General features: G+C 38.9%; 1 protein-coding gene across 1 annotated transcript in view; it reads left to right on the forward strand.

Annotated features, from left to right (window-relative positions):
- Window positions 1-8,490: 8,490 nt before the first annotated feature.
- XKR4 (XK related 4) overlaps window positions 8,491-17,487 on the forward strand; it is an 88,943-nt gene continuing 79,946 nt past the window's right edge. Inside the window, exon 1 of the mRNA XM_032223048.1 lies at window positions 8,491-9,362. Within this exon, the coding sequence (XP_032078939.1) occupies window positions 8,491-9,362 (872 nt within the window). The remainder of the gene's footprint in view (window positions 9,363-17,487) is intronic.

Below are 17,487 nucleotides of genomic sequence, written 5' to 3' on the forward strand. Positions count from 1 at the left end.
AACATCCAGCATTGTTATTGTGGCTCAGATACATCTGATGTGGCATATATTTTTTTCCTATGAAACACTGATATTGGATATTATTGAAAGATAACTTGAAAAATAAAAAGAAAAAAAACCCACCTGAACCACAAGATGGGCAGCAAATAAGTATGATAAATAAACAAACAGATTTTAAAAATCAAATATGTATTCCAATAGTTTCCATGGCTTCCTGTGCAAACTTGAAAAAACAAAAGCCATTATTTCAACTTCATTTTGGATTTTTTTTATTTTTGCAAATGTTGATTATTTTCACAATTTTGACTGATGTTTGCAGCCATTCTGATTAGATATTATTTATATAAAAATCACCCTTGACTTATGAAATTCTTGTATTTATCTTCAACATTCAATAAATATATAAAATAAAGATAACTTTCATGAAATAAAGTAGTATATGCATATTTGTAAAAATTACTGTCAGCAAGATTAATTCAACAAGATTGGAATGAAAAATATTTTGTTATATTAGTGCATAAAAATTAAGACATGTTATTGAATGACATTTTTTGAGAATTCGTTGTGAAAAATTAAAGGCTAAAATCTTGACTTGCTCTTAATTTGAAATAAATTGCTTTGATATTCATAAAAGTTCTAAATTAGTTTGTTTAAGACAGCAATTATACATGAAAAAAATTGTCAGTAGATTTCTAACTAATCAATCATGTCAAAATATATTTTAGATATCTCAGATATGCGAAAGAAGTGAATTTTATAACAGAAAATTCTAAAGTCTAGCCTTCAACCAGTTTCTATAGAGACAGATTTTTTTTAAATGTTTATATCTATCTATCTATAAATAACTCAGACAATGGTGTTTAGAAATGGTGCTCAGCTACAGCTTCTATTCCCTTTACAGAGGACAACAGCCTTGACATCTTGATGGGTTAAAACAATATTCACTAACGATTTAATGTGATTTTATTAGAAAAGTAAAATGAAGAAATAGAATTATCTTTCACAGTGTTTTGTTATTCTTTGACAATATTTTTCATACCTTTGGTACTATACTAAATGATCTGAATTATGCAGAATTTCTACTTTAATATGGAATAATGTCTCAAGCAGCTTAAGGGTAGAAATGAGAAATGGGATACTTTGGCATAATTTCGTGAATTTGCAGCATGAAACCAAACACTGCAAAATTGTTTTGGAAGTTATAGCTCATATAAACTATATTTCATGCAACTCTAAAGCTTTATTACCACAATAAAACAGAAAGAAACATACATACTAGACCTGTGTACAACCTTGCAATTTTAAGATGGGTGGACCTCAATTCCCAGAATTCCTCAGTCAGACATGCTAGTTAGGGAATTCTGAATTCCACCCATCTTTAAATTGTCAAGAAATGTTGCACTAGATAGAAGTATACACACATACACATGCAAACAAAACAAGCCAATAGTTATTATGGATATATTTGAAACAACTTAGATAGGAATGATAGTTATACATCAGGGGTGGTTGCCTGCCAGTTCTAACCTCTTGTATAGAAGATTTCTATACAAGCACTGTAGATTTCCACAAATCTACAGTGCTGTTTAGAACCGGTTCCAGCTCCCTCGTCATCAAGATGAAGAACGAGAGAAGAAATTCTGGGAGTTGAAGTCCACAAGTCTTAAAGCTGTCAAGTTTGAACACCCCTTTTTTTCTAAAGGGTGCAAGGGTCTTGTAACTTGACAGCTTTAAGACTTGCATGCTTCAAATGCCAGAGTTTCTGCGCCAACATTTTGGTTGCTAAGCAAGAGCATTGTTAAATGAGTTTCACCACATTTTACAAGTTGGCCATGCCACCCAGTCACATGGCTGGCTAGCTACTCCCACCAGGTCACATGGCTGGCAAGCCACTCCCACTAGGTCACATGGCTGGCAAGCTACTCCCACAAAGCAGGCCACACCTACAGAAGAGGTTCTAAATTTTTTGAAACCCACCACTGTTATACATGTATGTTTTAAATCAATCCAGCATCTAAATGGGTTCAAATTCTTTAAATGGATTTTCAGAGGAGTAAAGGTGGAGTGGGAACAAACACGGAATCTCATAGACTTCTCAGAACTCTCCTATTTATAGGATTCTAGCATCCAAATGTTGTGTTACATTACTTCTATAGTTTTGTATTGAATTTAAAAAAAAAACGTAAGTTAGCTGCTTCTGTATTAGGAGGAACTTAAAATATTTTATATTTGTAAAAAATGTTTTTCTGTGTCATGACTCAGATAAAATTTTTCTCCTTTCTATACATGGTAGAAGTGTGAAAAACTTCAATTTTCATTAATATTTTTTTCTTTAAGAAACAGTTAACCTGTTCTCTATGGAACAAAGACATTCTTACTCTCTAGTGGAGCTTCATCAGGAAGTGGTTGGACTAGATCATTAATATTACTTTTAGTTCTTGATTCTGTGATCACATAGAAAAACTTGGAAGGATTTATATAATTGTAATCAATATCCTAACTTTTAGATCATAATAGTAGAATAAATCTTTGGGAACAATTTGCTGCATTTTTAACTAATAATTTTGTTTTATGGAATGCAACTACAACATACAATACTATTCCAAAGTATTGTTATATTGTTTCAAAAGTCTTCTTGTGCCAGATCCTCACGTAGAATATTATCATGATGTCTTCAGACTCTCTAAAGTGCAGTATGTTTTATTTTGAATAGACACATATGGAATTATACTCTAATGTCATTGTCCTATTATTTGCTTCCAACCCTTGTCCTTTTTCTCTTCCTTTTTCTCCTTTTCCTCTGTTCTCCACTCACTGTTAAAACATAGCTTAAATATTTTTCTCAAAGTGTCACATGGACTTTGAAGTTGATAGAAACATATAAAGGACTGTGTTAAAACAGTTTCTAAACATGCTAACTATGTTTGCTTTATATTAAATAAGAATATTTTATACACAATTGTATCTTTTAATGAGCTTAATTGAGAAATTTAGCAACCATAAAATAAGTGGGCTATATTTGCAATTCCTTGTTTAATGAAAGGTTTTTATTTTGTTCTCAGTAATCATTATGTGAAAGTTTAAAACCATAGAGTCACTATTTTATGTGAATAGAAATGATTCCATGGAGACAGTAATTTTGAATATTATTGTATAATAATTCATAATTCTAGCTGCTATGTTTTTGATTTTTTTTTAAGTTTTGGTCTTTTTTCAATTTGAAGAACATAGAGCAGATTCAATACAAAACATGCTAACTACAAGAATCATTGAGTATAGAATTACCAGTATTATTGAAGTGGGAAGAAAGTGTATTACTGACATACGGTAATTTCTTTCTTTATACATTTTTTACTAAATTAAGGAAATTCATTAGGTCCTCTCTTAAATTTTTTATCATCACTTTAGAAAATTAATGTTTCTATTTCTTAACTAAGAAAAAGATGATTTATAAACTAAACAGAGAAGCAGCACCTCTGTTATGGCTTGAGAATAAGAAATGTCTAGGGAGATTCTGTCCTCCAGGTCATGATTATCCCAAAGATATTTTTTTCAAGAGGCAACTGGATTTTCTGGGTTATTTTTTAAAGATGTTTCGCTTCTCAACTAAGAAGCTTCTTCAGCTCTGTCATTGAAAAGTTGGAGTAGTGCTTTCTGCATGATGTTCTCTGTTCTGTGTCCCTTCACTGTTGAACACAGAGGCAAGCTGTTGAGAATGAATCTGTGCTGTCTGCATCTCAAACTAAAGTGTAAATGGTTCCTGTAGTCTGCAATTTTTCTGGAAATCCTTTCATATCCTACACCATTCAAATGGTGTTCGTCCCAAAGTGCATAGCTAAACATCTATGGAGATTCTCAGTCATCCAGGTCTTGGTTAATCCAAAAAGTAATTTTTCAAGAAGCAACTGGACTTTCCATTTTTTCTTTGAAGATGTTTCCAGAGCTAAAGAAGCTTCTTGGATGAGAAGCGAAATGCCTTCAAAGAAAAACCAGAAAGTCCAGTTTCCTCTTGAAAAAGCACCTTTGAGAGTGAGAAGTGTAATTATACTAATTCTAATATAGTAAAACTATTCATAGTTTATTATTGTTGCATCACTAGGGGAAGACATTTTGCAGAATTTTAAACAGTCATAAATTGCACTACAGCAGGGGTGTCAAATTCACAACCCACTGGTCTCATCCGACCTGCGAGGCCATTCTGGAAAATGTAAGGGGCTGGCCCTTGTCACCTTGGCCTGGTCTACCTGCGTTACTTCGGCCCAGTCTACCCAATGCAAAGAGGTAACATCAAGCCAGCGTGCCTTCAGCCCGGTCTACCCAATGCAAAGAGGAAACATGCCAGCAGTTTGGGGAGTGGCGTAAAGCTGGTTATGCCCACTCAGTCAGCCACACCTAGTGAGTGGTATCAAGCTGGTCATGCCCACTCAGGCATCCACACTCACCCGGCCTCCTGAGGTCAACCACAGCCCTCAATAAAATTGAGTTTAACATCCCTGCACTACAACATAGATTTGATATTCAAAATCATTCAAGTTATTTGGTATCAGAAACCTATCATCCCCCCCAAAAATTTCCACTCCCCTTATACTTAAAAGAACAAGCCATCCAACAAAATAATTAAGAAACTTCTATTTTTTCCCCTTTGTGGGAGAGCCTTAGATAGCATCCTCAGTGTTGAGATCTACTATGTTATGGCAAGATCAAATTATTAGATAGAAAAAAGAATTTAAAGGAAATGAAATCCTAAATTATAGTATTATGTTCATTTATGTGTGCATACTTATACATAGACAAAAGAACAGGTGAAGAGAAAGTTTTGAAAGAGATTAATTGGTCTGCTAATGGTTATGCTAATATGGCTTCTAAAGTAAAATGCGCTCAAAAGGACAATTTACTTTGTCCTTTTTAAACATCCCTATATGTAGAGATGGGGCCCACAATCGCCAAAGGACAAAAGAGAAGAATTATTAGGTATTTATGGTGGTCATTATGTCAAAAGGTTACAGATGAAAATCATTTTTACAATTGCTGTTTTTCAATAGTGGCTTTCAAGAATGTCTTGTTCATAAGACCAATTGCGAGGGTAACGTCGTATTGGTAAGTCCAGTAGCAAATATCAAAATATGAACAGGCAGACAACTCCACTGTCAGAAACATGACATTCAGTATCTCTTCATTGTAAACACACATACATACACACACACAAGAGGCAACAGTATTGTCCCCAAAAACTGTTTATATGTTACTTCATTCAATAAGTATTGACTGGAATTTTTCTACTCTTCTTTCTGATACATATTGCTGATGGGAGCTCTAAGAAATTGTCCAAATTGAAGCAAACCTTTTATTAGTCAAATATTTCATTTGACTTCTATTTTGCACTTATTATTTTATAAGTAACAGTAAGTTCAGACAGTGAATATACTTAATACTTCTTCTTCCTATTTTCCTTCAACAACAACCCAGCTAGCTTTTATGTCTAAAGCAGGATTAGAACTCAGTCTGCTAGTTTCTAGGCCAGCACCTTAACCACTCCACCAAACTGGTTCTTGATTAAGTAGAAAAAAATGTCACTGTTTTTATTGATGTATGAGAAAGGCAGGACCTTGGAACAAGAATGTGTCCATAGCAAAATATTTTTGGTGTAATATAGCCTCCACATTTTTGAAAAAGGCTAGTTGTTTAATCATCTTAAACAACTTTAGGGAAAAGAAATTAAACATATATTTTGTTGCACAATTATCAGTCAATTTCCATGACATTCAACTAAGACCATAGTTAAAATTGTGTTTAATATTTATTGCTTCATTCAGCTTCTGCATAGTTGTGAAAATTCATATTAAGACATACCTTTACTAGTGATTATAACATCTTGCCCACATTCACCTAATTTTAGCTTCAGCATTGTTTCTAATTATGATTTAAGAACATATTTGCATGAAACAGATTTCGTCTCACTCATAGCCAAGGCTATTTAACTTTGGGTTTTTCCCCTGATCTACTATGGAGGTAAGATTTTTTATCTTCATCTGGAATATGCTTTGCTATTTGCATAACACAAAAGCTTCGGTAGCAGACATGGGAATGATGTCATAGAAGCTGGGATTTACCAAGGTCTTGTTGGCAATTTTTTTTTACTTCTGCCTTCTCCTGACTCCAGTCATCTCCAAGTTTCCTCCTTGGCCATTTTGTTTTATGCTACTGGATTAACAGGACCCCAGAAACGGTGCCGTACAAAACTGTACCCTAGAAAACACCCAACAGAAGGAACTTGAAGCACATTATCTAGTGATTTTGGCAATACAACCATTACATGAGGCAGCTCTGATTTCTGTAAGTGGCCAAGAAAAGTCCAGGTCTCTCCCTTCCTCTAATAAATAATCTTGATCCTCAACCAAGACCTCAAGAAAAACAGTACATAAAGATGTGCCTCCTATTCAGAAAATATTATAGGGAGCAATTGGCAGATTTCTCCTCCTCCTCTTCTTCCTCCTCCTTACAGGAATTGCCCCACATCAACTTGCTTTTCAGTAAACTGTTAGGACAGTACCCCTGACTGGCCTTGCTACAGCAGCAGTAGAGAGAGCAAATTATGCTGGCATGCTCTGTACAATCTCACAGCCTGAAGCACATCATGTTGAGTCAACTGTCATGATATGCCCTACATGATTTTCTTAAGACTGAGGAAGATCTCCTGCTTCTCTGTGTCCCATGAAATCACAGCACAAGTGTGGGGAAGAAACTCCTCTTTACTTCCACCTGACTCATCTCTTGAGCTTAGGCAAGTGTCCATCCAAAATAAGGTTCCAGATTCAACTGTGCCACACATAACTGTCAAATGCAATGTGTCTGAGGAGGTAATCTTCTCTGGCCTTACTTTCAGCTGTACTAGTCAACTTCAGTGACACTAATGTCCCATTCCCAATCAATGAAGATGCCACATGGCTTTGTGGCAGACAACAAGGGCATCTGGTATGTCAAAGGCATTTCCAGCTATGCTGGAAAAGACCATCCAACTCCGGGCCATACTAGCCTTCTGAAACCATGCCAGCCACCTTGATTCCAGTGCCGATGCCAGCCTCTGACACTTAACCAATGCAGAGAAGATGCTGAGCATAAAAAGGCTTCTAGCCACAGCCCCTCCTCCCTCTACCTGGTGGCACATAAACTGAATAGGGGAGGGTAAGCGATCTCTCCGAGGTGCCACCCGCCCCACGCGAAATGCTTCTCCGCTCCCTTACACCACCTGCTGCTAACGACTCTCCCCCCGCCCCGCCCCCGTGCCCTGAGGTGACAAAGCAGGCCGTGCTAATGAGGCAAACGTCTGCGTCCTCTCTCCCTCGCCCGGCAACGGCAGGAAGCCGCCAGCGATTCCCGCACTAGAGGCCTCGTTTCTCTGCACCTGTTCTCTGGAATCATCCTCCTTTGCGTCCATGGGTGGCCCCTAGGGGAGCGCCAACTTCCAGAGAGCCCTGCTTTGTCAGCTCACCTTCGGAACTGCTCGGCCTCGTCTGAGCTTTCCCACCCGCCTTCCACCACCCCGAGTTCTCCACGGGCCCTCGGTAACGCCCCCAGATCAGCTACCGCTTCTCTGCGATCGATTTCAAGAGTGGAAGGGCGCGGAGAAAAGGAGAGCGCAGCTTCTCCCGGCAGGAGTTGGAGCGCTTGTGCCTTCAGGTGTGAAGGTGTCTCTAGGTGCCTTTGGCCTTCTCCGTTTAAGAGATCCCTGCTCTTACTCCTCCTCCCTGTCTTTTCCGTTCCAGGCATTCTCTCAAATCAACCCTTCTTGGAAGGTCTGTTGAGATACCAGCCATAACTGCTGACTTTGCCTGGCCGCGAGTGGACCCTTTTCTCTAACCAAAACCAGGGACTTTCTCTCCTTTCCTCCTCAAGGCAGACCTCACTCCCCTCCACCTACCCACACCCACACGCCTCTCCGCAATCTAATAGCCGGTCGGCAGTTCCTCTATGCCCCCTCAGGTCCCCTCTTCCTGTTGCATGTGCGATTTCACCGCAACCGCCCCCAAACTACCGTCGCTTCCTGATTCCTGCCTCTTTCATACACACACAAACGCCCCCCCCCTTTTTTTTTCTGGGCGCCACGGCTATTCCGCGTGTATGTGTGTGCGCGCGCGTGTCTATATGTATGTGGGAGAGGGATGAGGTCATCCTCTTTCCTGGCGTCAGTCAGCTGGGTGGCGGCGGCGGCGGCGGCAGCGGCAGAGGGGCGGGCCAGGCGGAGAAAACGATGTGCCGGTGTAAAGACTGCTCCCAAAGCCGCTTCTGTCCGGGGCTGGGTGGGTGAGCGGGGCTGCCTGCAGGCAGGCGGCGCTCCAGCGGCGCCTGCAGGAGCCAGTGGCCCAGCCCCACAAGCTCTTTGGGAAACCTAACTGGGAGAGAGAATTGTCCGCCGAGGGAAGGAGGGGGCGGGTTAAAGGGTGCTCCCGGACTGGGTCCCTTTCGCTGCCGCCGCCGCTTTCCACCCGCATCATGGCCGCGAAGTCGGACGGGGGGCGGCTGAAGATGAAGAAGGGCAGCGAGGTGGCGTTCACGCCACTGCAGAATTCGGAGCATTCCGGTTCGGTGCAGGCGCTGGCCTCGGGCTTTTCCTCCGGCGCGGAGGGCCCCGGCAGCGCCGAGGATGACGAGTCTCCTGGCGGCGGCGGCTGCTGCAAGTCCGGCGGCGGGAGTCGAGGGCACGGCGCTGGAAACGGCGGATGCCGCTGCTGCTGCTGCTGCGGCCGCGGAAGCAGGGCGGCCGGGGGCTCACGGGGCTCGGGCGGAGGCTCGTCGTCGCTGTGCCTGCGGCTAGGCAGGGAGCAGCGGCGCTACTCGTTGTGGGACGGACTCTGGATTCTGGCCGCCGTGGCAGTGTACTTCGCCGACGTGGGCACGGACCTCTGGCTGGCGGTCGACTACTATCTTCGAAGCCAGCGCTGGTGGTTTGGGCTCACACTTTTCTTCGTGCTGCTCGGTTCCCTCTCGGTGCAGGTTTTCAGCTTCCGCTGGTTTGTCCACGACTTCAGCAACGAGGACTGCGCCTCGGTGGCTCCTGCCTCCTCCTCCTCCGCCGGGCACGGCGAAAGCAAACTGCTGGTGAGCAGCGGCTCGGCCGCGGGGGATATGGATGCCGGGGCCCGGCCGGCCACACCACAAAGGCAAGCATCCAATGCCAGCAAGGGCAACGCAACGAATAGCAGTAACAGCAGCAGCACCAATGCGACCAGCACTACCAGTGGAGGAGCTGGAGGTGGCGGCTGCAGCGGCATCCGAACCCCCAAGACCAGATCTGCCTCCTGCGCCTTCTGCATCTGGCTGATGCAGTCTCTCATCCACATCCTGCAGCTTGGGCAGATTTGGAGGTAAGACACAAGTGCCTCCAACTAGCTTTTATGAAGTACCTACAGCTGGGCTTCAACGAAGAAATGGGGGTGGGTGGGGTTTGGTGCTTCTGATGGGTGGGAAGTGCCCTAGGCCACTCAAAACTTGTTATCTTCTAGCCACCTACAGGATCAAGGCCTAAAATAATTGATAAAACTTGAGAGATTGGAGTGTGGTGGTCATGTGGCACAGCAAATCTCACCTTGCTCTTAGGTGCAATAGTGCATAAGTTGTAACTGAGTGTATTAGCCTGTAATTTTTAATTGATGCGTTTGAATGAACTGACTTGCCAAGGTAGCTAATCCCTGTGAATGGTTATATGTGCAGTCAGATAGAATGAACTATTAATGGAGTCACTTACAACTGAAACACACAATGGAGAATTGCATTGTGTGCAGTGCATCCTCCTTGCCTTCTAAGATTGGTTGGTTTCAGTCTTACCTTAGCTTAAGGGGGCATAGATGTCACCCCAGTTTCTTAAGCGAAAATGCAAAACTTGGTGTTTGTTTTAAAAAGAACACATAGAAAAGTCCAATAACTTTACTAGATGCCATTCCATAGAGAAGTATTTCTCTGAAGCAGAGTTTCAGATACAGTTGTTATTTGTGAAAATTTATGCATAGTTAAAAGTAACATTGGAAATCGTTAAACAAATAGATTAAAGGCAGATGACTTTGAACTCTTGCAAAAGTGTATGCAAAATACTTAGAACAAGGAAGAATTAAAATTTGAAACATTATAAAGTCTCCAAAACCTGACTGTATATTGCATCCTAAAAATCCTGCACATGAATAGATTATTAGTTATTAGTTATTTTTATTCTTTATACAGAAATGGTAGTGGGTGTGAGTGTGGGTGTGTTTAGAGCATTATGACCTAAGGCAAATCTCGAAGTATATTTTGTATTCAGCAATCTTATATGCCTCATGTTAATGTAATTCACATAACACATTCTATAAATCTTGTTTTTATGTTTATTTGATAATAACACATTTCTGAACTTGTTAATGACATTGAAAACCTTAATTCCTGTACATTTAATAAGGAATAGAATAGGGTTATTGCATCTAATATATTGATAATTTTATTTTAACTATAAACCCACATAAAGAACTATCTTAAAGATAACAAAAGATTACTTACATGTTATAGATTTAGTTACCAAATATATATTTCAATTAAACTTTCATTTTTCAAAATTTTAAATAATGTTTCTAAATAACTATAATAGCTAAAAGGCTATAATTATATGCTGAATATAATTCAAGATATTCTTATTCTAAAAACATGCTTACCTTTGTTTGTATTCCAACCTATCTTAATAAAGTATATTTTTATTAAATTGGTCACACCCTTGTATTCACTGACATGAAGGAAGCATGACCATTCTCCAAGGCTGCTGTTGTGTCCTGACCTTGGGTTGGGGTGGGAACTAGGGAGTCATATAAGGTTTGAATGCATTAAACAGGTCAATGATGTTCCAAGTAGGATTTTTAAGTGTATGTTGTAATATAAGGCTCAGGCTTTCAGACAAAATTGTGTGAAAAAGGAAGCCCTTAAATTAAGAAGCAATATCTATGCCATATAAAAAAGGAAGAAGATAGAATTATTGGTTATATATTAAGGTAAGAAATACATTATCTGGGTCAAATTTTGAGGCATGCCTCAAAATTTTATTTTTATTATAAGTATGGGTTTCAATATTTCTTACTCATCAGCCAGACATATGAACAGGCACTCAGTGAATATTTAATGTGTGGAAAATTAGAAGAATTTTGTATGTACAGGAATTAGGTTAATTTCAATTTTAAAAGCCTTTTTCCCCCACAGAGATGGTTAGAAATGATTGGTAAAAACGGCAAGCTTTATAACTGTTATGTGATTGGGACCAGTGACTAAGTTTCAAAAAGCATACATTCATTGTTATAGACAAGTATTCTTATTAAATACTTATTTCTCCGATTTATACAAGAGAAAACGACGGACAGTCGGTTATATGGAAAATTTAATCTTGCTGAGAATTGTTTTGCAAACATAATTCCAGTAAAATTCAACTGAAAAAGATTTATTTCCAAATAATATATGATATAATTTATTATTGCAGTACAATGTTTAATTTTTGATGGTGATATTCATTCTATCTATTAATCTATCTATCTATCACCTATCATTTATCACCTATCTATCGTCTTTGTATCTGTCACTAAAATGGAATTGGGATTAGATGCTCTTTAAGAACTGTTTAGGATGAATTTTTCACAGGCTTGTTGACCTTAGTAATAGGATGACAAAATAAATGGAAATACTAAAACATATTGTGGAAGAGGGAGTAGCAATAGGAACAGCAAATGAAAACTACTATTTCTATGAAGTTTCTTCACTCAACTGTCCCATTTATTAACATTTCTTTTTGAGTTTAGAGGTTGGTAAGAAAATGGTAAAAAGTGTCCAATGTAGAAAACCAACACAAACAAACACACTGTTATAATTGGTAAGTCATCAAGGGAAAGCAGGAAACACTTTACACAGGAAAATCACCAAAAGGATAACTGCTTTAGTTGGCCATTGCAATAATCTAGTCGTTACTGCAAAAGCCACCTTGCAATTCCTATAACCAAGAACACAAGGTAAAAGGAATGAAAGAGAAAATAAGGCTACATCACATATTTGTTCTTGCCTCTTTTCTTCCATTGAAAATTATAGTTTGGGAGAACTTTATAAACTTCCCACACACAATATGTAATTGGTTCTAATTTTGATATTTATTAAGTCATTTCATTATTTTTTCTTGAATCAGCTACACTCATTTTTCCTTAATGAAAATGCTATTGCTGAAAATATTTAAATACATTATTATGGTTGATTGCATAACCAAACAGAAGTTTAGACTGGATTTAATTTTTATCCATCTTTGCAGTCCTTATCAAAGACCTGGGATAAGCAGGTGTTATTTGAAAGTGTTAAAGGTATCATTGTAAGATTTCAGCTATTCAAGTAAAGCTGCCTTTTACAATTGACTGGCAATTGATTTTGCTGATACTTATGGTGTCCAGGTGATGGTCCAGATGGTTTGGGACTGCACCCAAGGCACCTTTTACTATTGGTACTATCTTTTCTTTCTTCATCCATAGTCATTCTACTTCTATTTACAGGTATTTTTACATTTTTGCCATATATAATATGGCTATGGTCAATATATATGCATGGAGATTGTGAGTATAACTGATAACAGAATAACAGAGTTAATGACTTCTGAAGGCAAGTTGTTCCATTCATTAATTTTTCTGCCAGGAAATTTCTCCTTAGTTCTAAGATGGTTCTCTCCTTGATTAGTTTTCATCCATTGCTTCTTGTCCTGCTTTCAGGTGCTTTGGAGAATAAGTTGACCAGTCTTCTCAGCCCATTAGATATTTGAACACTGATATCATATCACCCCTAGCCCTTCTCTTCATTAATCTAGATATACCCAATTTCTGCAACTGTTTTTCATGTTTTAGCCTGCAGTTCCCTAATCATCTTTGTTTTCTGCCCCCTTTCTAGAGTCTTGGCATTTTTTATATTGTAGCAATTGAAACTAGATGCTTATCAAAGTCACTTGGAATTTGATTATCTATCTCCCATTATCCAATATATATTCTTAAAATGATTCAATGCAAAAATAAAATAAACAATAAAAAATAAAAGTGTTTTCAAGATAATGAAACAATTAAATAAACTTTCAAATAAAATAATATTATAAAATAAAGCGAAATTAAAATAAAACCATCAAATGCTAAGAATTTTCTTTAAAAATGGGTTTCATTTCATATTTAAAAGAGAATAAAACATCTAGGTAGTCACTTCTGGGAAATTCTAAGGGGAGCTTAATTTTAGAAGTTCTATCTTAGTTTATCAACTGATTCCTAATGATAACAGGATTGTAGTTTGGTTGGTATTCCTGGTGCCTAGAAAAAGCAGGTGAATTCAGGTGGTTCATTACAAAATGCACAGGCATCAACCATTCCTCTGCCCAGAAATAGATTATTCTTAGATCACAAATGGATGGGAAGAGTGGGCATAAGATGAAAAAGAGGGAATCTGCCAGTTTTACATATGCGTTTCTAATCTCTGTAATAAAACAATCCTATTGATGGATTCATTAAGCTTGTACCTGTAATTTGTGAGCTCCAGTATCCAATATCCAGTCTACATTAAAACAGACAACTGGTCTTACCCTTTCCACCTACCATCTAAGTTTCTCTGAGTTCTGATTTGTCTCCTCCTGGTTGCTTCTGGTGTACCATAAAATCAATCCATCCATCCATCCTTCCTTCCTTCCTTCCTTCCTTCCTTCCTTCCTTCCTTCCTTCCTTCCTTCCTTCCTGTTGGCATTTTTGTCTTTTTTTCCTTTTCAATTCCATGTTCCTGTTCCTTTCCACCCCTCTCTTCATCCTGATTTCTTCCTTCCATTCTCTCAAAACATGAATTGCAATTACTGTAGCTTCCAGGGTACAAGGATGTCTAAGAATTGCTTAACAGCTGAAATATTGCCAAATCAGCATTTCTGATAACAAAGAAGGGAGAAGGGAATTCGAAAGTTTCCTTTTCTGCAGGGAAGAGCTTTATGTAACTCTTTATCTCTCTCTTGATTCAAATGATGCATGCCTTCCAATCATTGATCCTAAGTTTTACAATAATTCTTTGCAGATCGCATTTGCTATGCATTACTGAACAAAGTATAATTTAAACTGAGGGTGTTCTAACTTCCTGGTGAAAATGGTTTCTGATCATTGAAACAATACCTTAGCTGATTGACACAGACAATACTGGGTTGGGAGAAGACCAAAATGAAAAAGCAAAGTTAGTGACTGCAATTCAGTCAGCAAATATCATTTCTTCAGTGGTGATTTATGGCATCTATGTTATTATCCAACCATTTCTATGTAAATATATCTGTAATGAAGATAAACTATATCACCATCTACCTGGGTGAAATGTAAGGGGAAATTAAAGTCACAATGCTTAATGAATTGATGTCAGTAAATATTGGAATGCTATAAGAATTTCAACAACCTTGTGTTCATCTATGAGCCGAGGTGGCGCAGTGGTTAGGGTGCAGTACTGCAGGCCACTTTAGCTGACTGTTATCTGCAGTTCAGTGGTTCTAATCTCACCGGCTCAAGGTTGACTCAGCCTTCCATCCTTCCGAGGTGGGTAAAATGAGGACCCGGATTATTGTTGGGGGCAATATGCTGACTCTGTAAACCGCTTAGAGAGGGCTGAAAGCCCTATGAAGCGGTATATAAGTCTAACTGCTATTGCTTATAACTGCTATCTTTGGAGGAAGTTTGGGGTACTGGTGAAGGTGCTGATCTAGAAAGCAGGAGAGCATGACTTCCTAAGTTTCCTTTAAGTTTGAAAGCCAGCTGACTGACTTTAAGCCAGTTACTATCTCAGTCCAATCCAACTCACAGGGAAAAAAGGAGGCAGGAGTATTAATTATGTTCACTGGCTTGAGCTGTCCAAAATATTTTTTTAAATGCAGGATAATAATAATATAATAACACATTTTTAACAAAGCAATTTAATTTTTGAGAAAACACCAACCAATCTCTTTGCCTCAGAAAAACACTAATTTTACAAGCATGACTGGTCTTTCTAGATGCTGATTTGGGGATTTAGTTCTTTGGATTATGACAAAAGAAGTGTCCACCTTTCTGTTCCTCTGACTAAATCTGTTGTTCTATATTAAACATTGGTCTAATGCATTTTGCTGAAAGAGGAAAATAACACTTTAAAATCCATCTGTGTAACACAGATGTTTGCAGATAGATTGGCAACAGAGAACCTCCTGCAGGTTGTTATTTTGAAAGTAGAGCTCAACTGAGGGGAAAGGAACTGAAAGGAAAGTTGATTATATAGTAAACCTTGTCCTACTTCATTTGAGCCAAGTTTTATTTTCATCAGTTTGTAGGAAACTGATTTTGGCAGCTGGGACTACCTTATCCCTAAAACAGATCCTAGAAGTATAAGGCAGTGGTCTCCAACCTTGGCTGAGGAGCTCTGGGAGTTGAAGTCCACAAGTCTTAAAGTTGCCAAGATTGGAGACCACTGGTATAAGGGATTTTTTTTTTGACAAAGAAAAGATCAGGAAATAAAAGCAGCAGGGATTTGGGGAGTCATGTTCATTGTTATGGTGCATAATAACATGATCTTGAAAACCTATCAGTTTCTCTCTCTATAGGTCCAAGCAGTCCTTTTCTCAACTTCCACCATGACTCTTAATGATTCATTCATCTTTTTCCCATTCCAAGGCCACATTTTTGTATTCTATCAGAAGCCATAGAATGTTATTACACTCGCATATTTCCACCGTTTGTTTTAAGCGAAAAAATCACCCCCATGTGATGATGAATTCAGTTTGTCTAGTTCAGTTGTGTAGACAAGGACCCTTGGCTTATAGTAAATATCTGAATGTTTGTCAGAAAGTAATACACTGTTTGACTAAGAAACATATAGCCTTCCCTATATATTCAGTTTGCTTGAAAGCCAATTTGGTCTAGTGGTTAAGGCACCAGAGTGGAAACCAGGAGGCTGTGACTTCTAGTTCCACCTTAGACATGAAACCCATCTTCAATGATTTTGGTCCAAACACTCTTTCACGCTCAGGCTCAACTGATGAACCAGTTGGTCAATTCCTGTAGCAATCTAGGGGGGGGGGGGGGAAGGATTCTGCACTTATGGGAAACTGCTAGTAAGAATATAGATGTATGCTCAGTTTGATCCATCCTTTTTCTCTTGAGTACTGCAATGTATTATACAGAAACACATGTATCATACACATATTATAATAAAATATATTTTTTTTAAAGAAAAGACTAACATAACAAAGATCAATGACATTTTCTCAACTGATAAAAATGAATTCATATATACCATGATATAATTGTCAAATTATATAAAATTGCATATTTGCATTATAAAATTATCAAGAATGGAATCCATAGAATTTATGCAAGGTTTGAAGGTATGTCAAGCACAGTTAGTGCTTTAGTACTATTTTTTTAAAACACAGTAGAACTGAAGGAATTTAGAAATTATAAAGGCTTTAAATTAATGAACCAAATAATGAAGTTGTGAGAAGGTATAATATCTTAGAAAACTGGTGAGATCAGTAATAATCAGGCTTTCTTTGTACAGTGAAACACAAATTGTACATAACTTTCCAGAAATGAAATACCTGGAAACCAGAAATAGGTGTTTTGTTTGGGGGGGGGGGTGATTTTTCAAGAGTTAATTTGTTAGGTATCATTAGATGATATCACTCAATGATTGGGGGACAAAGTATATCCAACTTGTTAGATCTTATAAGGTAGGCAGATGGAAGAGAGGTTTCTCAAAGGGGCTATGCCATTAAGTGGCAACCAGCATATTGAAGCTTGCGCAGCAGAGGTGATAATGGGGCATACTGAGTATCAGGCTCAAAGGCTCATACTCCCTTTGCTCCCCCCCCCCCCGGTGATTTGGGACTACATTATACCACACAGCTATCTGCTCATCACTGCATTATGGAGTCTAGAAAATTAGCAAACGTTATCTTAGTTTTTTTAGACTAATTATTACGTGCAATTAGTTATTTAAATCTTGTAAAATAGAGCTGTCAAACTCCCGGCTCACAGGCTGTATGGGTCATGTGCTAGCCACGACCATGCCCGGTTTAGCGAAGGGGAAAAAATTGAATTGAATTGAATTGAATTTATTGCATTTATATGCTGTACTTTTCCCCGAAGGGGACTCAGGGCGGCTCACAATCCAAGTCAGGGAAGGGGGTACAGATAAGGGATAAAAAAAAGACGAACAGAACAATACACAATTTAAAAGCACACAACAACCATACCATTCGGGGGGGTGGGCAAAAGCTCTTTAGCCCCAGGCATGTCGGAACAGCCAGGTTTTAAGGGCTTTGCGGAAGGCCTGGAGGGTGGTGAGGGTTCGAATCTCCACGGGGAGCTCGTTCCAGAGGGTCGGAGCAGCCACAGAGAAGGCTCTCCTCTGGGTAGTCGCCAGTCGGCATTGGCCGGCGGATGGAATTCGGAGGAGGCCTAATCTGTGGGATCTAATCGGTCT

This window comes from Thamnophis elegans, chromosome 8 (assembly GCF_009769535.1).
Source record: "Thamnophis elegans isolate rThaEle1 chromosome 8, rThaEle1.pri, whole genome shotgun sequence".
In the NCBI taxonomy this organism is placed as follows: domain Eukaryota; kingdom Metazoa; phylum Chordata; class Lepidosauria; order Squamata; family Colubridae; genus Thamnophis; species Thamnophis elegans.